This window comes from Trifolium pratense, linkage group LG5 (genome assembly GCF_020283565.1).
Source record: "Trifolium pratense cultivar HEN17-A07 linkage group LG5, ARS_RC_1.1, whole genome shotgun sequence".
In the NCBI taxonomy this organism is placed as follows: domain Eukaryota; kingdom Viridiplantae; phylum Streptophyta; class Magnoliopsida; order Fabales; family Fabaceae; genus Trifolium; species Trifolium pratense.
Window position 1 is genome coordinate 3,171,914 of NC_060063.1, and position 25,297 is coordinate 3,197,210.

General features: G+C 33.8%; 3 protein-coding genes across 4 annotated transcripts; all 3 read right to left on the minus strand.

The window, feature by feature from the left end:
• Positions 1-322: 322 nt before the first annotated feature.
• LOC123887494 (protein phosphatase PP2A regulatory subunit A) lies at positions 323-7,132 on the minus strand. Its single transcript, XM_045936819.1, has 13 exons — positions 6,901-7,132; positions 6,269-6,776; positions 5,141-5,387; positions 4,032-4,144; positions 3,070-3,149; positions 2,673-2,814; positions 2,503-2,583; positions 2,308-2,412; positions 2,007-2,189; positions 1,836-1,928; positions 1,098-1,237; positions 962-1,028; positions 323-736 (listed from the first exon to the last, which is right to left on the minus strand). Exons 2-13 carry the CDS (start codon positions 6,659-6,661, stop codon positions 617-619), a joined length of 1,764 nt encoding a protein of 587 aa, XP_045792775.1. The 5' UTR covers positions 6,662-6,776; positions 6,901-7,132; the 3' UTR covers positions 323-616.
• Positions 7,133-8,532: 1,400 nt separating this feature from the next.
• On the minus strand, positions 8,533-16,964 carry LOC123887012 (aluminum-activated malate transporter 9-like). The gene is made up of 6 exons (XM_045936280.1): positions 16,568-16,964; positions 14,222-14,359; positions 13,859-14,128; positions 13,385-13,521; positions 13,138-13,284; positions 8,533-9,385 (listed from the first exon to the last, which is right to left on the minus strand). Exons 1-6 carry the CDS (start codon positions 16,938-16,940, stop codon positions 8,699-8,701), a joined length of 1,752 nt encoding a protein of 583 aa, XP_045792236.1. The 5' UTR covers positions 16,941-16,964; the 3' UTR covers positions 8,533-8,698.
• A 1,704-nt stretch (positions 16,965-18,668) lies between these two features.
• Positions 18,669-23,561, minus strand: LOC123885428 (aluminum-activated malate transporter 9-like). Of its 2 annotated transcripts, XM_045934709.1 has the most exons (7): positions 22,990-23,549; positions 21,822-21,959; positions 21,465-21,734; positions 20,956-21,092; positions 20,708-20,854; positions 18,861-19,548; positions 18,669-18,801 (listed from the first exon to the last, which is right to left on the minus strand). In XM_045934709.1, the coding sequence occupies exons 1-6, from the start codon at positions 23,411-23,413 to the stop codon at positions 18,862-18,864; spliced, it is 1,803 nt and encodes a 600-aa protein (XP_045790665.1). In that variant the 5' UTR covers positions 23,414-23,549; the 3' UTR covers positions 18,669-18,801; position 18,861. The 2 variants fall into 2 exon arrangements, with proteins under 2 accessions (XP_045790665.1, XP_045790666.1); XM_045934710.1 differs by having other exon boundaries at positions 18,669-19,548; positions 22,990-23,561.
• Between the last annotated feature and the right edge of the window lie 1,736 nt (positions 23,562-25,297).

Sequence of the window (25,297 nt, forward strand, 5' to 3'; positions counted from 1 at the left end):
TTTATACCTTGTTTTATTATTTTGTTCCCAGAGGTAATGTCATTATTTTGGTTAATACCTTCGATAGATGAAGTACATGTCTGCACATTATAATGAAGATTGATGGAGAATATAACAATTAAATTGTAATGTAAAGTACCGCAAAGGACTGTAAAAGATAAACGTTCTAACTATATTAGCTGAACGGAGGAAGATGACCACTGAATTGCTAGTACAAAAAAGAGCTTATAAAAAGAAAGGAGGAAGTATCTTTCAGATCTGACGGCATCTGCATGGATATTTATAGTAGCACAAACAAGGATTATACAATCTTTTAAGCAGATTACAAATATATGTTTCTATTGGCAAAGCAAAATTTCATACATAATGTTCAGAATGGTTAAACATAAAATTAGTGATCGTACGTCAAAAATCAACCCACTTCTGGACAAAGTGTTTATAACTACAAAAAAACCTGGTAGCATTAGCATAAATATATCAAATAGAAATAAAGCAATGCAGGATCCCAACAATGATATGTAATACAAAGGATTAAGCAAGTTGGCATATGGCCAATTACAAAAGAAATTGCAAATATTACAAGTAAAAAATAACTAGAGAGAATATGCATATTGATCTAGCTGGACATCTTCACTTGATCACTAGATTGTAGAGCTTGAGAAGCGAAAAACCGCACATCAACATCTGGATCCTCACTGAGCTCAACCAGACACGGTTTGATGGTACTCTCCACAACCTTCATATAGTTCAAATGGCATTTAGTTGTGAGACAGTAAAAAATGTTGCATTCGGACAGACAGTGACCTACCAAATAATAATGCTTTCCACAAACAAAAAATCACGTAAACCAAGAACTCAATGTTTCTAATGTTATTGCTAGACCATTTAATTAAGTTTGAAGAAAATTTGAGCAAACATAGGAAGTGCATTAAAGATGAAACCTTAAATGGAAGTTACTTACAGATTCCTCAACAATTGGAATGATAGACTGCAATACTTTGGCAACATTGAATTTGATATTCGGTACCCTGCAAGACATACAATCAGCAATTGCTCAAATGAAGACATGCAAAGTGAGGAGGACTGTGCAATTTTACCTATCTTTTGCTGCATTAACAACTAGAGGCAGCAGGTTTGTGGAAGTAATTTCCGAGCCCAGAACTGGAGCTAACAGAGAAATTGCGTGTAGAATTGTCATCCGATACAGATAATGTGGATCATTAATCATGTCCAAAACCTGCAAAGATACTTGTTTGTTTAACTTAATAGGGAACAACAAACCAATAATAGATAACATAAGCATTTGGACATATTCTGAAATACCTTACAATCGTAAGATAAGTGTCTACTATAACATAAGAAAATCTTGGGATAAATTTATTCAAATTCCAACACATGCCTTAAATAATTGCTTTTGTATATTACGACCTCTTCTCCATTTTTTCATTTCACAATTATTTCCTCTTTACATTCTTTAAAATTATTTTTCCAAAATTAGACTCATTTTATAATTTTTTGCTTTCTATGTGTTGGGCAATAGTTGATTACAGACTTCATACCAAGGCGAAGCAAGGCAAAGATGTCAAAGACTAAACTACCAAGAATTATTAAATGAATCACAACACCCAAACTCTTTGCATTACTTTTTCAATTTAACTAAGCTTTTTACATGGCAGGGGCAAATAAAAATTGGGTGATCCAGAGCCAGAGGCCCTACAAGTTTGAGAACATTTTCAAAGCATTGGTTTAGAGAATCCTTTTCCATAGTTTAAGCCTTGAGGTATAATGCTGATGTACATCAAGCAATTAAGTCATACTTCATATGGTAAAAATACCTGGGGAATAATGTGCTGCATTGCCCATTCTGGTCCAAATTCTTCTGCTAAGCGTTTGACATTATTGGCAGCTGCATCCCGGATTGAGTATACCTACAACCATCACCAATATAGTTGAAGTCAATATGATGCCTTTAATGTAAATATAAAAAGTTTAGTAGCTTTGCAGACCTTGTCCTTTAGCCATTGCATGCAAAGAGCTCCAAGCTTATCATCAAAAAAGCCAACACCCAACTGACTTGCTAACAATGGTATATATTCGATGATTGCAAGTCTAACTCTCCAGTGTCTGTCCTCAGCAAGCTCAACAATAGCTGGTAATAGCGACTGAGATAAGAGGTCGATACCAATAACCTGCAAGAAACACATGCATATACATGAACATAACTTCAATAGAGAGAATATACGAAAAGTAATAGCATTTGAGATGTACATTGCCAATCTTAAAGGATGTCAATTTTAAGCCACAAACCTGGTTCACTTGATCAAGCTTGCTGATAATATTTAGCCTGACATCAGGAAACTCATCTTTCAAAAGAGAGAGGAAAATCGGGAGAAGTTGCTCAATTGTGGCATCCTGCAATAACCACAAGAAGATATTAAAAGCAAGAACACACATGCAACCTCTCCAGTACAACCTATGTCCTTAGAATCTTAGAGGTCACACCTTCCCTAAGACTGGTGCCATTCCCATTATAACTGAAGCCAACGCAGAGCGAACATGTTGAGATGAATCTGTCGATAATTCCTATATAAAGCAAACTTGGTCAGCTAGCCACCAAAAGTATCATAAATGTTAACCTGGAAAAGCAGCAAGTTTTTTATGGTAATCCATACCTTTACACATGGTAGAATATGCTGAATGGCTAGTTCAGGACTTAATATGCGGGAGAACTTAGTCACTTTCCCAGCAGCAGCAATACGTACTTCAGCTTCATTATCACGCAGCAGCCGAACATAAGCAGGAACCAATTCCGTCCTAAAATGCAATACAGTCAATTAGAAGAATCTGAGAAACAAATAATTTTAAACCATGCCATGGATCATGAAGAAATTAATACACAGTTATAAGTGTTATACATTTGATCAAGAAGCGTCAAGTTTTTTACCAACTGAAGAATGTCCCATTTATTAATATAAACTTCAGGAACAGATTTTCAGAAAGCATCAGTGGATAAATGCATGCAGGAAAATCATGACAAAACAATTCAATAAAATGGATAAGAAAGATTACTTTGTGGAATCAGGACCAACAGCTTCACAGAGCTCATAGAGTTGATTGGCAACCATGTAACGAACACGCCATGACTTATCCTGCACCAATAAGTTTTCAACTATGTAATAAAGCGTGTAGAACATCATTCTAGACACAACACAAGCCAGCAAAAACGTTTTTTTTTTTAATTATTTTATTAAAAATTTAAAATCACTTGGATTTCTTTAAATTAAAATGAAAAAAAAGATGGGATTATGATTATGAAGAGCTTGCTGACGACCAACTAAAGTGGCAACGGAAGAGAATACACCTTCTAACAGACCTACAGCCAAGGTTTACTCATTCAATTGTTGAATAGCTCCAAATGCAGGAGTTACTCATTACAACTTCGGCACGATTAACATCTACCAAACAACACGAGGAGGGATGTTAAGAGTAGTGTATTTTGCACATAAACATGTGCTTCAGGATGATGATGTCTTTTGCACTATTCTTCAGACCTAAAATACTGTACAATTAGTCTATTTTACTGAATATTAATGCATTCACACCCACAACGGTTACAGTTTTCTCTTGTTTCACACTACACATCGTTTCCCTAATCTTTATTGTTCATGTATGTCCACTCATCCATAGAACATTTCTCAATTGAGCAAAAATTAGTGTATGCGCTGGGTTGTCCCTTTCTGGTCCAATATACCATGAAGCGACGTCAGAAGCTATACTAGAAAGATACATCTTTGCGTGTATAAACACAAATCCCATACAATGTTCATGTGAAAGGGTGCCCATGCCTAAAGCTATACTAATACAGTCGCAGACAGGAAGCTTGAAAGAGATGTAGCTCAACCGCAGACCTCTTAAAATTGTTGAACAAAATTGTTTTTTTATTCCACTTTCGTAAATTAAATGTTAGTAAATCTGCAAGTCAGTCAATAAAAAAAGACATATCTTCCCACATAAATTAATGCTCAATATACCTGAGAAAAATTCACTATAACAGGAAGAATATGTGCCACACAATCTTGAGGCTCCAACAACTTTCCAAGAGCTGCGCAACCCTCAACAGCAAGAAGCCGAACAGAATCTTGATCTACAAGAACAAGAGCCAAGAAGTTCTTAGTTTATATATATATACACACCAAGTAGATCACTTCAAAACACTGTACTATGTAATAAATGAGCATGACAAACAAACACTATATTTACCAAACAAATTAATTAGTCAGTGAAATATACTGATAAACTGACAATATCTTCAGTTTCTAATAAGGAAAATAAATAAGCTTCAAGGTTAAAACAACCTTAAAACATTCATCTCAACCACAAATGATGCGTAGCTTTTGAAGGTGCATAATCCTAAAAATCATCGGATAAATAAAATTTAACAGAATGTCAATTTTTGGATAAGATTATAGGCAACAATAACATGAATGCCCCCTTGAGAATTTACTTCATTAGGTTAAGGTTCCAATTATTTGCCTCACTGGAATTCAAAATATGTGCAGTACTCCCTTATAAAAAAAATTCCTTTACAAAAAAACTCCCTTATATAAAATATCGAGAAGAGAGAAAGTTCATCAGACAAAATCTGCACAAATGAAAAGTATTGTTGAGGACAGTTGAAGGCTACTGGATGCTAATAATTTAGGTACTTTGATGAAGATGAATATTTCTTATATTTTAGGTACTTTGGTGAATAACTTTCAAAGTCACACTACACATAACCTGGTTGAAAATTTATCGATGACTCAAAATGTTTAAATTTTTAATGATATGTCAGTCTTCTTTTTTCTCTCTCATAATTCCCTTGTCGATTTACTGAAACTTAAATATTCCCTACCTACATGAAGTGGTCACAATCAAACATGGAATTTCATTATCCAATTTGCATAAAGCCCTAGATGAAAAAGACATTTTAGAACATCATTCACAACCATAGAATAACTACTTGTCAAATCTATTGAACAAAATAAAATAGACTGGTATATTATAATATTCAGTGATCAAATCATCATTATGCTTTGCCTAGTTTTGTTTAACAGACCTACAAAGTGGTGAAGAAATTAGTCATATCAACTTCACATACCATCCTGTGTGAGATCATCAAACACAGACATGATGTCCGTTTTTAAGTGAGCAGCTTCAACAGTAGCAGCAAATTTTCCAAGGTTAGTAGCAGCAGATCTCCTAACCATAGGCATATCATCTTGACACAGCTGCCCATATATGGTTCTCAGTTCAGTTTTCAACGCCTCTGGTGCACTAGGGTATGCAATATGAAACAAGCCGCATGAAGAAACCCTGGCAGTGAACCACTCCCCAGAAGCCAGCCTCTATACATTTAATATCACAACAAAACAAACAAATTGATAAATGCAATGAATCACAATCAGCTCAGGGTTTATAATATAAACACTAACGGTTTTAAACAATGTTGTCAATAGCAAATTGCAGAAAATAACAATTTGTTCAAATTCCACTATGCTATAATACTATAGTGTTGCTATATCCTCTAGTGGACAGCACTTAGAGCATCTTCAGTGCTATAACTCCAATATTGTTCTTAAATTGGTTTGAGTAGGATACATTCTGCCAACTCAACTTTAAGAACAATTATCATATTCTTTTCCCCAATGCTAAAAACGGACCCCACCCACTAAAATTTAACCCCATTTCATGACTCTCGCACATAAGTGTTGGAAAAAAGAATTGTATGTTATTAAGAATAACATGTCAGATGTTCTAACATGGCAACCGTTCTCCACTATGGCAAAAACTTAGATGTGACCCAATTCTTAAAACAATTTTTGTGATCTTAAATTTGAAGAACCAAGCATTGAAGATGCTCTTAGTACTAAATTTGTTCAACTTTAACTACGCAATAGCACTACTATTGCCGCTATTTGGAAACAAATTGCAGTATAAATACAATTTTTCTCTAAGCATGCTCTAATATGGTGGTGTATCTGCAAACACTCTTAACTACGTTATAGCTTCAATCTATGAAAATGGTATTTGACGTCCCAATAACGGAATCGGGACCATAATGTGGTTGCAAGACTAACATTTGTCTGCAATTTCCTATTTTTCAACCATATCCATGGATCAATCTTAACTTAACCTAACAACAACTGCAATTTAAAACCTAGATAACACTAATAAATCACATACAATAAATAAAATAAAAATATAATACAATTAAATTATGCACTACCTTAACTAAAGGAATGAAGTGATCAACCAAATCTTGTTCCCTCATCTGAGCACCAATTCTACAAAGTGACTCCACCGATTTATCCCTAACACAAGTTTCCTCAACAGTACAAAGAGTTTCCAAAGGTGGAAGCAAAACGCTAGCATGCTCCACACCACCAACATAAGGAACAAAAACTCCCAATTCCTCCGCCGTAGCAAGAAGCACCTCATCATCATCGTCGTTATTCTCGCTCAGAAAAGGAATCAGTTCTTTCCTTGTTCTCTCTTCGCCCAGCGCACGCGCAATCGTCGAAAGACGACGGATCGAGTTCAACCGGAGTTGAATGTCCTCGTTCTTCAACTCGTCGATTAGAACAGCGATTGGATATAAAGGTTGATCCACCATAGCCATATCGATCTGAATCTATCAGAATCTACGATTCGCTCGATTTCAAACGCAAATCGATGATAAAAATTGAAGAAAATTGCACAAAAAAAAATTCGAAATCTTTAATGCGATGCTTGATCTGAAATTGTGAAGAAAAATAACGTGATTCAGAATGAATTATAGAAAATTGATTAAAAATTATGATAAAAAAAATGAAGAAAATGAAAATGAAAACGGAAGAGGATGAAGAAGTGATGTTGAACCTGAAAGAGTGGAGCGGAAATGGATCGGATCTGAAGTTTGGATATAGAGAGAAAATTTGTGTTGTTAGAATTTTCTCGAGAAAATCACCATTTCTTTGAAGGTGTAAACAATTGCTTTTGGGTGCTTTTGGTTTGTTTGTTGTTTGGGTGGAGATTTTTCAAATCGTGTTTGTTGGACTAAAATTATTGTACCCGACCCATAAACAAATACGGGTTTTAATTTTTAGATATAGGAATAAAATAACACTATAACAGTCTTTAAGTATTTCATTTCAACGGATACCTTTCCGTATTTTCATAAAAATTCTATAAAAAAATCTGATTATTTAAGGTCTTAAAGAGTGCTCCGGAGGCACTCGTTAGCATTTGCTATAAAATAATTTTTTGAATGTTTATAAATTATAAATCGATAAATATGTTTAAGGAACCAAAACCTTTATCACTTTTGACCAATTTATTATTGGTCACTTACTTTGAAATTATGAGTTCAAATATGAATGAAAACATTCAATTTAATAATACCAACATTATCGGTTGAGTTGAGATTTATGAACTGGTGTAAAATATTTTCTACAAGTCAATATATCATAGGTGGTTAATGAGTTCTTTTTAGGATGAATCGTTCGGAAGAATTCCTTGTGGAAACAATTCTTGGACCGACAATACTTATCTCGCAATTGAACTCTAAATTTTATTAGGGTTTTGATGGGTAATCATGTGTCAAATAATTGATATTGCATTATATAAACAGGGGGCCGGAGTTTGAACCTCGGACATCCTACTTATTTATCTAAGGTGGACTTTCTAGCCATTATGCTACTTGACAAAAAAATAATATTAAAAGAAGGCTTAATTGCATTTTTAGTTTTTATCTTTATTTTACATTTCAATTTTGTCTTTAACGTTTAAAAATTTTCAAGTCGATCTCTTACATTATGTCAACATAAATTTGTCCTTGTTGTGCATGTATCCAAATCCACTCCACATGCATGATTTAAACAGAAATTTGATTAAACTAACTAATTGGAAATTTTTTGAACGTAAGAAATCACAAATTAAAATTTAAAATAAACATAATTTTCAAAATGTGAACAAAAGATCATTCAATAATCATCGTTGACATGGTCAAAGTAGCACCATATAAAAATGTTTTTCTCATCTTTCTTCATGAAGTTATATATCAGGATGTCGACTGATGACTTTTAACCTATGTTGCCTAGGAACAGTATCGGTACCGGTACGATTACGGGTAACTAATGATTTTTAAGGGTTACTCCTCATCTCCTTCCTTCTCTCCATATAACTTTTTTTTTTATTTTCTTTTTGACAGAATATAAGTATTTGTTAGACAATATAAAGTGTGTTGCTTAGCCCCATTTGATTCAGTAATATAATTTAATTTACTTTTCATAAAAATAAAAATACTACCTCCAATGTAATACAACAATTAATGCACAAAAATTTCTATACTTAATAGTAAATTATAAAATTACCCTTCTGAAGTTATAGTAAACAAGTATTTCAGGAAAATTAAGAAATGCAGCTCGAAGAAATGTTCAGAAGAACTTTAGTATCTATAAAGCACGGACGCAAGACACGACATGGACACTGACACGTCGACAGCGATAATAATTTAAGAAAATCACATAATTCAATGTAATCATAAGTATCCATGATACACCTAATCCGAAGAGCATCGTGTGTCCGTGCTTCATAGATTAGTAATGCATGTTTTTATTTTTGGACACCAACATTTGGATCTGTCCATGATACATATCACAAGTGTTAAGTGTAGCTGTTAATCCTTAGATTTGAAACAATTAAACAATCTAGTCCAACCAGAAGTTACAGGTTCTTGTTGCTGAAGAGGGTCCATAAACTTTGCTTTCTCACCTAATTCTTCAAAAGAATCAACAAGGTTATGTAGCCTTGCCACAAATTCAATCAAAAGTGATGCGAATGTTGCCAAAGTTAATGAACTTGCATTTTCATAGGTTTTCGATACTTCCACTTTCGTCTTTAGATCAGTTTGAAATGAAAAATGTGCAGGCATAGATGTTTGTTTCCTAAGCATGTTTCCATCGGTAACAACAATTGCAGGCTTAAGGATGTTGTCGGGTGCAACAAGATTCTCTTCCCAACTTTTTGGAAAACTAACTGATCCTAAATCAAGCGCAGCTTCACTTAGTGACTTGGACTGTAAGAAATGTCTTTCTTCATCCATTTGTAAGAGGCCTCGAGAACCATTCTCGTTTCTTGGCATGTTACCGGTTCCACACAGCTCTGCATTTACATGAAAGAAAAAATATTTGTCGATCTTTTGTTGTAACCTTTCTGCTGCTTCATGTACTTCGAAAAGGATGTCTTCTTCGCCTAGTTTCTCCATCTTTTTAATTTTGTTACCTAGTTCACGTAGAACGTTAGCTGCTTCAGAACCTACATTCTTAAGCTCCTTGCGGAAAACTTGTCTCTTGTCGGCTGGAGCCTATATTTGTCAAAAAGGAGAAGTTTAGTACACATGTATTTGCATATGTTAAAAAATAACACAGAATCACAGATATGTGTTATGTTGAGAAATTTAAATACTAATCTAGTGATGGAGAGAGGCAGTGTTGTCAAATAGCAGATATAGTGGCGCGTAGCAGAATTTTATCAAAACGCTGTTATTCCGGATATGTGATTTAGTACTAAGTATTGTCAAATAGAGACTAAAGCAGTACTATAGCACTGTAGCATAGCAGAGTTTGAACAAACAACTAATTTCTGCCAAATGGTTATAGATGAACGCTTTCTCACATTCCAAGAACCAAATACAACAGTCGAACAAATAGTCATTTCTCGAAATATATATCAACTATGTAGTACTGACACTTCGGATTAAGGGCATCCTGGTATCTGATAGAAACATGGATCAAGAGTTGGGCCTTGACAGTGGGCCTAAAGCCTAAAGTTTGGAGAGTGCATACAAGGAAAAAGAAGAAGCATGACGTGTCTAATTGAGGGGAGGAATGCATGTGTGTGCATGAGAAGCATGAGTCAGTGCTATATATGTGGCTAGAAGGAATGAGAAAGGAGGATGGAGGAATTCTGTTATTGAGTGGGATCACTTTTTAGTGATTTGGGGCACTTAGTGCTTTGGGGCTAGTAGACTCTCTACTAGTTTGTTATTTCCTTTATTCTGTTATCTTCTATCTTGTAATTGAAACTCCATTAATAGCAATTGCAAGCTTTTCTTCCATTCTACTTCATTATTACTGTTACATTCATTTTCATAATTCATAAACCCATCAATTGGTCCGACCTGCCGGATTACACTTCCCAGGAACTAGTGATCGTAAGACAACCAAAATGAAAGAAACAATGAGTGATTTGAAATCAACGATGCAAGAGTTCGCTTACCAACTGCAACAAAGAGGCTTGATTCTAAGTAAATTGTGCAAACAACTTGGCTTGGAGGAGACATCGCTGGAAATTGAGAAATCAATTGAAGATAACTCATACGGTTCACTGAAGAATCCATCGGAGCAATTACATCGAAAATCGCCGGCGACACCTATGGTGACACCCTCAGTCACGAAAAATCACACGATTGTGGTTGACGTGATAAAAGAGAAAAATGATGGGTCAAAGGATGAATCAGTGCTAAAGGTGATGAACAACGCTGGAGAAGTCGCGTCTAACAATGAATTACAACCAAGGTTAACACCAAAGCCAGAAAAGGTCGTGGAGATTGTGACAGAGACGAAGGAAGTGATTGAGGTACAAAGAGGAAAGAATCAGGTGTTTGTTTTTGAGCCACTTCCGATGCCGGAACCGCCGGTCTTGGATGCATCAATTAAGACTTTACTCGAACCAAAGCCACCTGATCTACTCTCGCCGGAATTACTTCAGTCAAAATCGCAGGACTCCGATCAACTCGCGACAATGCTTCCACGACGAGGACCGACACCTGAACCTCCAGGTATGAATCCTCCACAGTCGCCGGTGGCCAACATCCTAATGGTAGGGAAGGATTCAATCCCTAACGAGCCACGTGATGTGTACGCTGATGTGCACGCTGATGCTGAAGGTGGGAAAGATCTAGAGAAATTAAGGGCAAAATTGGTATTTTGCAACTTGAATAGTGAGGTGACTAGAAGACATTCAACACGTGTTTTGGGTATAATGATCAAAAATTCAATTGGAGAGTATGTTGTTTGGAATGCAACCTCTCTTTTGGCGTGCTATAAACAGAGCTTTGAATTTCATCGGATAGAGGAAAAATTACTTTATCTCCCTTATGGTATTGATTCATTACTAACGATGGTTAAAGATTTCAAAGTGTTAGATGTGTTAAAGATGTCTACTTATGCCATTGCCAAGTGGCAATATAAAGATGTCAAGGTATTAAATGTGCTACAGATGTTAACATATGCAATAGCCAAGTGGGCATTTACATGGGAGTGTGCATGGCATCTTTTATCTCCACCTCAGCAGAATATCTACCAATTTCAGTATGGGCAAGGGGTTGATGAGCATTCAGGAAAGGAAAAATGTGTAAGTATTTTCATTCCTAATCATTATATTGGCACATTAAAGGAATTGAGCAAACATGTTGTATTTATAAGAGTTGGAAATTCTTCTAATCTAATTAGGATTGGTTGCTCGCTCAAACAACACAATAATAGAGTCATACGATCTATTTATGATGCAATTCAATCGGTAGCTATTAAACAAATAGAGACACATGAAAATAAATTTCCAAGATATGTATTAAAGAAAGGTTATGCCAAAGATCTTGCTGTTGCAGCAAGGGGGGCACTTCAACAAGCATTTCATGAGGTTTTAGATGTGGTTCTAATTGATAAAGTAGGTGGTAGATATGATTATGAACTTTTGATGCAAGCATTGTCAAGTTATGAATATTTTCTCTGTGACAACACGTCTAAGTTCATTTCAAGTCTTAAAGGCATGGATACAATCGAGTATCAACCAATATTTATGAAAAAGTACATAACTCCAACTATGGACAACAAGAACAGAGAAAAGGGCATAGCACCAACACCATTTGCTTTTCATATAACCATCTTATCAATGAAGGATGAAGTCAGTGGTTTTATCATACTTCTTGAATTTTTAGAAGAGACACCACTGGATATATTGATTACTGACCAGTATAGTGAGCCATCATATGTCATAAGAGTGAAGCTTGAAATGCTTATTGCAGTGGCAAATGAAACTAACAAATATGATGTGGCGACACAACTGTGTGAATGTACTGCCAATGTAAACATTCCAATTGCTAGGGAATCAATTTGGTTGGTTGGGAAAATGACACTGCAGCAGTATGTGTATGATGTCAGTATTGTTATTCCACTTCTTCACTTTCATGCGATGGAAAAGAGCTATGCTACCTCTAATGCTTTGATGTTTGCAACTACAATAAAGTTATCAGCAATGGTAATACCATGGGATCCATGGAAGTTCAATACTCATATGACCAAATATGCTTATCAATGTTGCTTGAGAAGTGCTCTTTCAATCTATGGTTTGCTTAATATCGTATATGACAGAGGAAATATTTGGCTCAAAAGCATTTGGGTGGTGCTTATGTTGGTGTATGATAGAGGAAAGTTTTGGTCTTCAAGCATTTAGGTACAATTCAGGTTCAACCTTAGTATCTTCAATGGCTCAATCTCTATGTATTTCTCAAGCGAATGGGCAGATCACCTAGCAGCAAGAAGAGTAATAGAAACCTCTCCCAACCTTGAGGACAAGGTTGTTCTTAAGGGGGTGGTATTGATAGAAACATGGATCAAGAGTTGGGCCTTGACAGTGGGCCTAAAGCCTAAAGTTTGGAGAGTGCATACAAGGAAAAAGAAGAAGCATGACGTGTCTAATTGAGGGGAGGAATGCATGTGTGTGCATGAGAAGCATGAGTCAGTGCTATATATGTGGCTAGAAGGAATGAGAAAGGAGGATTGAGGAATTCTGTTATTGAGTGGGATCACTTTTAGTGATTTGGGGCACTTAGTGCTTTGGGGCTAGTAGACTCTCTACTAGTTTGTTATTTCCTTTATTCTGTTATCTTCTATCTTGTAATTGAAACTCCATTAATAGCAATTGCAAGCTTTTCTTTCATTCTACTTCATTATTACTGTTACATTCATTTTCATAATTCATAAACCCATCAGTATCCGACACTTGTGTGTGTCAAACACCGACACGACACTGTAATTACATGGATATAAGAAGTACCTGAATTTCAGAAAGTATACATCCATGCATAGCCATGACCATAAATGCACAATGTCTGAGTGCTCCACTTACTTTAACATAATTTTTCCATGGATATCTAAACATCTTGTAACGACCATGAGGTGGCTCCCAGATAGCAAAACTCATCTTCAATCAACATTATGCAAACACAACGATGAGTCAGAAATATGAACATTTTTTTCTCATAAAACAGACAGAAAAGTTAAGCAGATAAAGATAATAATACCAATGCATCCTCTGTGCTTGTAGATTCAACAGCTGATCTGTATCCACTGTAAACTACATCATCAGAAGCTTGAAACGTAAGAATTTTCGAAGACACCCTCTCGTATTCAATACAGTTAAGGTAGTTATTTACGACACCTGAAAAGAAACTTAAACAAAGAGATATTAAACACAATAAATAAGGTTATGTAGCAGCAAAACTAAGTGTACATGGATATAAGAAATAAGGTTATGTAGCAACAAATTAAGGATTTGCTTTAATTAAGCGCTTATGCTAACGAACTTATTGAAATAAGTTTAAAACAACTTATAGAATTAAGTTCACAAGCTATCCTGATGAACTTATAGAAATAAGCCGAAAACAACTTATAGACATGTCATAAAGTGTTTACATCAGTAGATAAGCTTATAAGTCAATCCAAACAGGCTTTAACCGTTGTAAATTTAATAAGCAAGAAAAGTTATTGCACTCAACCTTCTAACGATGTTGCAACACCCGTGAAATTTTGCGCGACAAGATTATGTAGATCCTCGCCGGCCCAGATTGGATATATGCACACATTAACAACAATAGATACAGTAGCACCAATGGCAATGAGTAAAAATCTATCTGTAGCGGTCTGAAGAAATTCGCCGGTTTGATATCCAGATACGATAACATAGCAATAGGTGATCGTGAACATGCGGAAACCATATTCATAAGCCCTCATTGTCGGGTATAGTTTTACATACGTCGCACAAAATCCTACCGATCACATATCATGTTATCAGGAAAAAACAAGGCATAAGCCAAAGAAAAAAAAAAGGAGATTAGATGAAAGTGATTAAAAAATCAGACCTACAATGAAGATGCTGACCATCATTACAATTTTTTCCCATTGTCCAGCTAATTTTGGTAGCATTGCTAATGCCAAAGCAAGTCCTCCAGCTGATAAAGTTCCTATTCCTCTGTTTAGACTTCTGCTTAGTGTTGCTCCTGCATGAATACATTGTAAACAATTTATTGTATATAAGTGAGAACTTTATACTTATGCTTAGTTTTGTACTTAACTCAATTTTATAAAATAAAGTCAGTTTGTAAGGTAAGAACTTCTAATGCTTTATATTGAAGCTTGTCTTAGTTTTATAAGGTCTATTTAAGCCAGTTCTACTCAAGTCATATGTCGGAGTTTTAAGTTTTATGTTGAACTCAATTCTACAAAAACTACTTGTAAAGTGAAAATTTCTTAAACCGTACTACCAGCTTGTAAAGTGAAAGTGATGACTATCTAAGCTTTACGAGTTCTATTTAAGTCATATCTAGTCAATGCAGGATATGATTTTTTCTTCATAAAGGTATCAAATATTTATGATCTGATGGCAGAGAAAGTACAGTACATATGAAGAAAAAATCGTTAGTTGGTTAGTGATGATTGACTCTGAACTTGGTAGGGAGGACCGCGGTTCAATCACCACAACTACGATCGAAAGGGGTTGAAACCACTTGATGTCAAAACTGACCTCCGAACCAGATTAAACTGGTGGTGAAAGCCAAAAACACAAAAAAAAATATATATGCTTATCAGAAAAAGAAAAAAAAAAGAAGAACAAAAAGATTGACTTAATTAACTAAAATAATTTTTGTATAATTAACTAAAATAATTTATTCAAAAAATAGTAACTTTATTTAATTAATTAAAGTTAAAATACTGTAATTAATTAAAGTGTGCACTATTTTTAGTTGATAATTTGGACATTTATTTAAACAAGGTCATTTTTTACATTTCATAAAATTATTTTATTTCTTTATTCTCCATTTCTTCTTTTTTTTAAGTCAAGTATAAACCTCGACCCCTACATATACTCCATCCGTCCCAAAATATAAGACCTAATTGACTATTGCACGTATGTCAAGATATAATTTTGATTACAAATATCTTTAATTGTGTATAAATAAAAATTATAAAAATGTGATATTTTGAAAATACTCTTCGAAACAAATTAAACAAGATCTTATATGATAATATTTACATTTATATACTTTTAGAAAAATAAGGTCAAACCAAGACATATAAATAGTGCATTTCGTCAAAGTGATTCTTATAAAATGGGACGGAGGTAGTATAATATAATATCTCTGTCATCTGAACTAACCTCATGAGACCTCTTTATTTCTTCTATTCTCTTTCTCATATTCTCTTTCTCATATATCAAACCATAAAATTATCCTATTTCTCTCTATTTATTATCAATTTCTCTCTTTTCCAACTCTCTCCTCTATTTCTCACTTCATAAATTCTTCTTCCTTCAAAAATATAGTTCATAAATTCTTCTTATTAGAATCAAAGAGAGTGTAAAGACTTTATATTGGGTCCCACAATTTCACCCTACACGTTAATATTCTTTTATGTTAATATTTCATTTATATATTTAATTTAATTACAACTTAAAATATTAATTTAAATGTTTTTAATTGATATAAATATAAAAAATTATTATTATTATTATTATTATTAAAGTAAAATATATTTTTAGTCCTTATTTAATGGTATTTTATAGGTCTAAAAATATATTTAACTCTTATTTATTATCATTATAAATTGTTGAGATCAGAGAAAGTAAATAATTGAGATCTTGTTGCAGGTTATTTTTAAGTGACATGTTGGAGGACTAAAACAAAGAGATCTCCCTTGCAGGTGTTGTTTTATTTAATACTAGTGTTAAATAGTATTAGTATTACTTTTTTTTTGGTTTACTTTTTTTTTTAAATACATCATTTTTTTTATTGACACAAATTTCTTTTAGAATCTCCCAATACACCTAAAATAATAAATAAATGTAACTAAAAAGAAATCAGTCTCTCAGTTGGTAGAGAAAGAGATTGTACTACCATGAACATTTAAACAAGACTACGCGAATCGCTTGTAACTTAATCAAGATCTCAGGTTTAATCCCTAGCAGCATGCAATAGTGTTAAAAAATTTAAGAAAAGTTTACCATTCATTTGAATCCTACAAGATTCGATAGATTAATCAGTTACACGTAGATGATAGCTGATTTAAAAATAAAAAGAAAGACATGGCATTGTATTAGTTTACACAACTCAGTAGAATAGAAAAGGTAGATCACACTAACGGCACGGAACATGTCCGTCTGGCGGCTAGTACTAAACTAAAACAAATAAGAAGCAGTAGTGTTTACTTACCTATGTTGAATTCGAAGATGAGAACAACGGTAAGAATAGCCCAAAGAGAATATTTCTCAACATCTTGAAACGGTTGTTTAAGAAAACTCAACAACGAAATAATAAAAAGAGCAACACCCATTTTAACAGCAAAAATAACTTCCCTCGGATCAGAATGACCCATACCCCACACTCTCACACCCACGCGCTTCATTTTCTTCCAATCGAGCCATAGCATTTTCCCTCCTTTTCCTGTAAAGAAATTCTCATCGTCAGATTCCAATAGTGGGATCTCTATTTGTGAATAACCTTTTATTGATGAAACTCTCTCTTTTCTCTCCTTGAAACTGTGACGAAAAGAACCTAGTATAGGTACCTTTTGTGAATATGTCATGATTTTGGAATGTGATAACAAATCTCAGACAGTGTTTTATTGTACTTGTAGTTGAAAAAATTAAAGAGAAATATAGTGAAAAAGACGTTGATGTAGTGCAGGACACTTGCCTAATGTTGTGTTTTTATAGTGCTTCGGCTAAAATGCAAGACTTCACTGAGTCTTTCAGGATGCATAAGTTGCGATATTATTATAACTATAAATTTTACGAAATCATCCATAATTTAAAAATAAAAATAAAGATCATTTGATATGTTATTGAGATCCATAAAAAAAGATTAACAGTATTCAATTAAAATCAATAAACGGTGCATTTTGTAAAATTCGTATTCGTTATAATAATATTTGCAAGTGGTGCATAATGCACCATTTGAGTCGCTTGTCCACATATAGTAACTAGTTTGACACCAAATGTTATACCTATCTATAACGTTTTAACCGATATAAATTTTATAAAATCCACCGTCGGATTGAAAGTTTATATCTTATAGATAATTTGTGTAAAATTTCAGACAAATATAAAATCCTTTGATATGCTATTGCGACATATCCAAAATCATTTATATCGGTTAAAACATTATTGAGAGGTGTAACATTTGATGTCAAATTAGTTGGTGTCATTTGATCTAGACCCTTCAATAACTTATCAATTACCGTTCAATTTAGTATAAAATGGTTAATTTTTCGGTACACATTTAGATACTAATCTACTCTTTTTTCTTTTGTGTCTTTCTCTCTCATCATTTTTTTCTCTAAGGAAAAGGATTTTAATTGACTCGGACTAAACTATTTTAATTGCAATAATTTTTTTATTTTTTTCCGCTGATCAACCCACGCACGGAACGGACGACCCGTTCAACAGCACAGGTATTAGGGTTTGGAATAGGCCAGGCGGCCTACAGGGGCCTTCGGCCTGGCCTGTATAAGCCTGGCCTGGCCTGGTTATTAAAAATGCTAGACTTAGGCTTTGAAAATTGCCTGTTTACATAAATAGGTCAGACTTAGGCTTCTAAAAAGACCTACGAAGCCTGATAGGCCGGCCTGTTTATAATAATTATTATTTATATCTTATAAAAAAATATTATTTATAATAATTATTATTTTTCGTAATCGTATTTGTTATTTTATTAGTTTTTAATTATTGTGTTAATCATATTATTAGCTTTTTCTTAATGTTGTAGAAATTATAAAAATTTAAATGTAAACTTTTTAAGGCCTGTTTAGCCTATTTAAAAAAACTATATAGAAAAGCTTTAATGTAACACAGACTTTTAAACAGGCTACAAGGTCAGGCTTTTAAAAGGCTCGGGCCAAGCCAAAAAAAATAACATTTGATAGGCCGCAGGCCAGGCTCAGGCTTGAAAAAAAATCGTAGGCCAGGCTTAGGCCTGTTCCCAACCCTAACAGGTATGTTACTAGTTTTTTTTTTTTTTTTGGTACAAGTATGTTACTAGTTTTATTTGGATACTAATCTACTCTTTTTTCTTTTACGTCTCTCTCTCATCATTTCTTCTCTCTCATCATCACTTATTTATTTTTAATTTCTCTCTCTTCACACTCACAAAATAAGGAAAATGAGAGAATTCGAGAGGAAAAAAAAGAGAGATCCAAATCCGATTTAAATTATCTCCATAGTAGTACTATTAAAAAAAGTACCCTTTTTAAGTTATATATATAGTAAACAAAAAAGAAATTTAGGAAAATTAAGATCTACAGCTAGAAGAAATGTTCAGAAGAATAAGTAATGCACATTTTGATTTTGGGACACCAACATTTAGATCTATCCATGTCATGATACATTTTTTTTTTTACTAAAGATCTATCCATGTCACAATACATGTTACAAGTATTAAGTGTATATGTCAATCCTTTTTTTGAAGAAGCTAAATTAGCCCACCCAAATTGGCGCCAGAGGTATATGTCAATCCTTAGATTTGAAACAATTAAACAACCTAGTCCAACCAGAAGTTACAGGTTCTTGTTGCTGAAGAGGGTCCTTAAACTTTGCTTTCTCACCTAATTCTTCAAAAGAATCAACAAGGTTCTGTAGCCTTGCCACAAATTCAATCAAAAGTGATGTAAATGTTGCCAAAGTTAATGAACTAGCACTTTCATAGGTTTTTGATGGTTCATCTTTTGGCATTGAATCAGCTTGAAATGAAAATTGTGCAGGCCAAGATGTTTGTTTCATAAGCATGTTTTCATCAGTAACGACATTCACAGGTTTAATGTTGTTGTCGGGTGCAACAACACTATCTTCCCAACTTTTTGGAACATTAACTGATCTTAGATCAAGCACAGCTTCACTTAGTGACTTGTACTGTAAGAAATGTCTTTCTTCATCCATTTGTAAGAGGTCTTGAGAAACATTCTCGTTTCTTGGCCTGTTACCGATTTCCCAAAGCTCTGCATTTACAAGAAGGAAGGATTTTTTGTCGATCTTCATTTGTAATTCTTCTGCTGCTTCGTGTACATCGAAAAGAATGTCTTCTTCGCCTAGTTTCTCCATGTTTTTAACTTTGTTACCTAGTTCGCGTAGGACTCTAGCTGCTTCGGAACCTACCTTCTTAAGCTCATTGCGGAAAACTTGCCTCTTGTCGGCTGGAGCCTATATTTGTCAAAAAGGTGCGGTTTAGTACATGTGTATATGCATATGTTTAAAAATAACAAAGATACATGTTTTATTTGAGAAAATTAAATACTAATCTAGTGATGGAAAGGCAGTGTTGTCAAATTGTGGATATAGCAGCACAACAGTGTAGCGGAATTTTATCGAACTGCTATTATTCCGCAATACTTGATTTATTACCAAGCGTTATCAAATAGTGACTACAGCAGCAATATAGTGTTGAATCGTAGCGAAATTCAAACAAAACCATTTTTTTTTTGCAATCTGCGATTGGCACCACTGTGCAGACTGCAGAGGGTGCCACCTAAGCAGTATTCTAATTACTTTTTATGATTAAGAAACCATAACATCACATGTATAAGAAAAATTAGTGCAACTTAAGTATATACGAACATAGATAAGCTAACTTAAAATGATATGTTTGAGAGTCCTATTACAAACTACTATCACAATCATATACAGGAAACCATTAAGATTGACTCACACACAGCATCCCTAGTTTAGCACATTAAGAATATTCTTGAGTTTGATGTGAAGGGGTTCGAACTTCGAAGGGGTAGAGGATAACAAAAAGGGGAAGCTTAAGTTTCAGAATGGCCAAATAGTTTACCCCAAATCTGTGGTTTACAATCATTAGCAAGTTTTCTATAAAGCTAAAAAGATAAATTTGATCGTTCATATCAGGCTAGACGAAAGCTTTCTTACATTCCAAGAATCAAATACAACAATTGAACAAATAGTCATTTCTGGAAACATGTATCAACTATGCAGTACCGACACTTCAGATTAAAGGCATGTCCGGTATCCGAAAAGGGTTTGTGTCAAACACCTACACATATAGTTACATTCAATCACTTCCATTTTCTTAAGTTATTATCGGTGTCTACGTGCCAATGTTAGTCATGTGTCTGTGTCTGAGAGTAAGTGTGATTTCATAAGTACTATTTCAATAACTTATCAATTACTGTTCAATCCAGTATAGAATATGGTTTCCCCTTCAAAATTAAAACTTCACTATATATATTAAACTTACTTAAAACACTTAATAGAACTAATATGCACCAGTGCAAGGAAGAAAAATCCCAACACAAATTTTTTTAAGTCTATGTAACAGAAAAAGTAGCCACATAAGGAGTACCTGAATTTCAGAAAGTATACATCCATGCATAGCCATGACCATAAATGCACAATGTCTGAGTGCTCCACTTACTTTAACATAATTTTTCCATGGATATCTAAACATCTTGTAACGACCATGAGGTGGCTCCCAGATAGCAAAACTCATCTTCAATCAACATTACGCGAACACAACGATGAGTCAGAAATATGAACATTTTTTTCTCCATAAAACAGACAGAAAAGTTAAGCAGATAAAGATAATAATACCAATGCATCCTCTGTGCTTGTAGATTCAACAGCTGATCTGTATCCACTGTAAACTACATCATCAGAAGCTTGGTACGTAAGAATTTTCGAAGGCACCCTCTCGTATTCAATACAGTTAAGGTAGTTATTCACAACACCTGAAAAGAAACTAAAACAAAGCTTTTCAATAAAGGAAAAAAAGGTTATGAAGCTGCAAAACTAAATGTTAGAGTAGTTGGTTATTACAAATTAAGGCTTTGTTGGGATAAACAGCTGAATTAAGCCCTTATGCTATAAGTGCTTATATACAAGTTATTTCTATAACAAGATAATATAAAGTCTGCCAAACTGTTTTCATAAGTTATTCTGACGAACTTATAGAAATATGCTGAAAACATATTATAGATATGTCATAAGCCATTTTCATAAGCTCTCCCAAAGTCTTTATGTCAGTAGATGAGCTCAAAAAAGTCAATCCAAACAGGCTGTAAATGTTGTAAATTTTAATAAGAAAATTTATTGTACTCGACCTTCTAATGATGTTGCAACGCCCGCGAAATTTTTCGCAACAAGATTATGTAGATCCTCGCCGGCCCAGATTGGATATATGCACACATTTACACCAACAGATACAGCAGCACCAAGAGCAATGAGCAAAAATCTATTTACAGCCGTATGAGTAAATTCTCCAGTTCGATATCCGGATACAAGAACATAACAATAGGTGATCAAGAACACACGGAAACCGTATTCATAAGCCTTCATTGTTGGGTACTGTTTTGCATATGTGGCAAAAAATCCTATCAATCACATATCATATTATCAGAAAAACAAGGCGTATGCCAAAGGAAAAATGAGATTAGATGAAAGTGATTCAAAAATCAGACCTGCGACGAAGATGCTAACCATTATTACAATTTCTTCCCATTCTCCAGCTAAATTTGATAGCATTCCCAATGCTAAAGCAAGTCCTCCAGCTGATAAAGTCCCTAATCCTCTGTTTAGACCTTTGCTTAGTGTTGCTCCTGCATGAATACATTGCGATTAAATATTGTTTTTGAGTGAAAAGTTTATACTTATGTTTGGGTTGACCCAACAGAAAGTATGATGAATTTTTTTATGGTTTTGGACCTAAATCCTGTAAAATAAAACTGGTTTGTAAGGTGAGAATTGTTTATACTTCACTTAAGCATTGTCTAAGCTTTATAAGTTCTATTTAAGTCATGTGTCGGAATTGCCATATGGTGGTTCAATAACATTGTAGGATAGATTCTAATCTCGCTTTAAATTTTAGTTCTAGCTCAACCCTACAAAATCGGCTTTTGTATTGTGATTGGGTAAAGTTTACAAGCTCTATGTAAGTCATACTCTAGTCAATGTAGGTCATGTTTTTTCTTGATAAAAGTGTACTTAGGTCAACTGTTTATGTTCAAAGTTTTCAATTTAACACTAAAAGACAAAGTATATGAATATTATACAATTCACCTTTTTGTGTGGAAGAGGATTAAGCAAAGCAGCAAGTTTGGAACATGTATTATATATAACCTTTCATTATCACAAATTGAAATATTAAAATGAAAGTATTCAATCCTGATTGATTTCCCAAACAAACATTAACATACTAATATCAGTAAGTACCCCCACAATTCAATTTCCTATGGTCAACTATTTAAATCAAATTTCTTCCCTTTTTTCATGGAAGACATTCCTACATTATTAATTCCATCCCGTATTTATTTAATCTTAAAAGTTAACATCAGTTTACTACTGATTAAATAATCCATTAATCAACTAAAAAAAGTAAATTCATACTAGTTTATTTTTTTTTTTTTCTGAAGAAGCTAAATTAGCCAACCCAAATTGGCGCAAGAGAGAATCGAACCTCAGACCTCAAGAGGAGCACACTCCCAGGTCAAAAGTCAATACCAATGCACCAACCCAAGTGGGTTTAAATTCTTATTAATTAACTAGTTCCCTAGGATGAATCGACTTTACCTACATCGCGGCCGAAATGAACTATGGAAATGTAAATATATTTAAAAAAGTGAATTTTACCTATGCTGAATTCGAAGACGACAACAACAGTAAGAATAGCCCAAACAGAATATCTACCAACATCTGGAAAAGGTTGCTTAAGAAAAATCAACAATGACATAATAATCAAAGCAAGACCCATCTTGATAGAAAAAATAATCTTTCTTGGATCAGAATGACCCATTTCCCACGCTCTTAAAGCCACGCGCTTCACTTTCTTACAAAAATCAACGATCCAATTAGAAAAACCACTAAAAGTACAACACTTCCGTTTCCAATTTCCTGGAAATAAATCTTCGTCATCGGATTCTAGTAATGGAATTCCGATTTGAGAATAACCGCCGCCGCCAACACCACCTTTCATTGATAACAGTTTCTCTTTTCTTTCCAAGAAACTATGACGGAAAGATCCTAATTTTGGTACTCTTTGTGAAGATGCCATCATGATGATGATGAAATGAGTAAAATCTGGGAAAGTTTGTTTTGAGTTTTGAGATTGGATTAGATGAGATTATGATGAATTGAAGGAATAGATTGTACTTTGTGTTGAGTTGAGTTGAAAGTTGGAACTAAAAAGATTGTTGGTTATTATCAAAAAAAAAAAAAAGATTGTTGGTTGATCTAGTTGTCTTTAGTCGTGCAAACCATTATTGCTAACTACTTGGTAGTATTGGTAGTAAGGATATTTTTGGTAACGTAAATATTATATGAAGTTTAACGGTGAGATGTACCTGCGATGTAAAATAATATGATGTTTTTTTTAAGGTCTTCCATGTATTTTTTATGCCTCCAAATAATTTTGCTAAAAAAAGGTTTTTTTTAGTTCTAAATTCAGGGAAAATTCGGTTAATAGAAACCGATTTTTTTTTTCAAGGCAAAAGAAATTCGGTTTGTAACAACCGAAGTTTTTAACGAAGGGCAAAAAAGTAAAATTCAAAGAAAAAAAGAACCACGAGGGCCTAAAGAGAAAACATCAAATAATTTTAGACGGTTATCTAATAAGAAATCACCAATCTTCCATGTCACATGAAGAAAGTGGGATGACGTGGCGGATACATAGTTGTCATTGATTCACAGTGTGTAAAATTTTTTTATACTATCAATGCATATTCAATTTTCTCATATTTTATCGGTAACAAATTATAAGCCGCTTTAATTATATTACACAAAAATGTGACTAATATTGTATGAGGAAAATAAATTATGATTTAATTTATAAAATTATCTTAAGTGAATTATAATTTGGTATAGATAAGGAGTAAGATAACTTATATGGATTAAGATTTTTGCTGAAATTATTAGACACAGTTTTCAATCTCAGTTATTGATCTTAGATCGGAGAGTTTATATTAAAAATTATGTTTTTCGGTTAAAACAATTTTGGCCATTAAAATTAAATCGAACAACTCTGATTGATATTGCATCGTGCAGTTATTGCAGGAAATCCTTTTCCAGCTTATACTCCCTTTGTTTTTATTTTTTTAACAAGCACCCTTTGTTTTTTTTTTTTAAATAATAAATACTCCAAAAGAAATAAAAACTTATCCCAGAAATTTGTAAAAAAAATCCAAAATATTTGACCTATTCAACTTTTAATGCAATACTTTACAATTATATTCTCTCACAATTTCTTTTTTTTTTGTCAAGTAGTCTAGTGGTTAGAAAATCCATCTTAAAGGTGAATAAGTGGAGTGTCCCGAGTTTGAACCCGGACTCCTGCACATAAAGTGCGATGTTCCTACCAACTGAGCTACGCTCACGGGAACATCCTCTCATAATTTCTACTTTCACGATTTTTAAATAAAAGTATCAATACTAAGAGCAATTAAGTAAAAAATCATATTTTTCTATCTTTAATTATTAGATTTTCCTTAAACAGTATGAAATGGTCAAATAAGTCATTTAAAATGAGACAGAGAGAGTAACTTAATGAACTAGTAAGAATTTTTTTGACTAACTTATATTTTTTTCTTGAAATGTTATTTCAAGTTGCGTTTCAGCTTATAACTTTTTATATTTTCTTCAATTTTTATCCTTATAATATAACACCACTCAAACTGAAATTATAATTGCTCTGGATTGAAACTAGAGTTAGCCCAACATCACACCCACTTGGGCCAATACGGTGTGCCACCGTATCTACATCAGCATAGCATGGTGGAATAACTCTACCAGGATAAGAGCAGATTACTGCTCTTCCCATTACCAAAGGGAAATATCTTAGCAGTCTTTCTTATTGGGTCAACCAAATACAATTCATTAAGTGGACCTTTTTGGCACAACGCTGGGGGCTATAAAAGCTCTCCTACACAGGAGAGCAAGATAACTA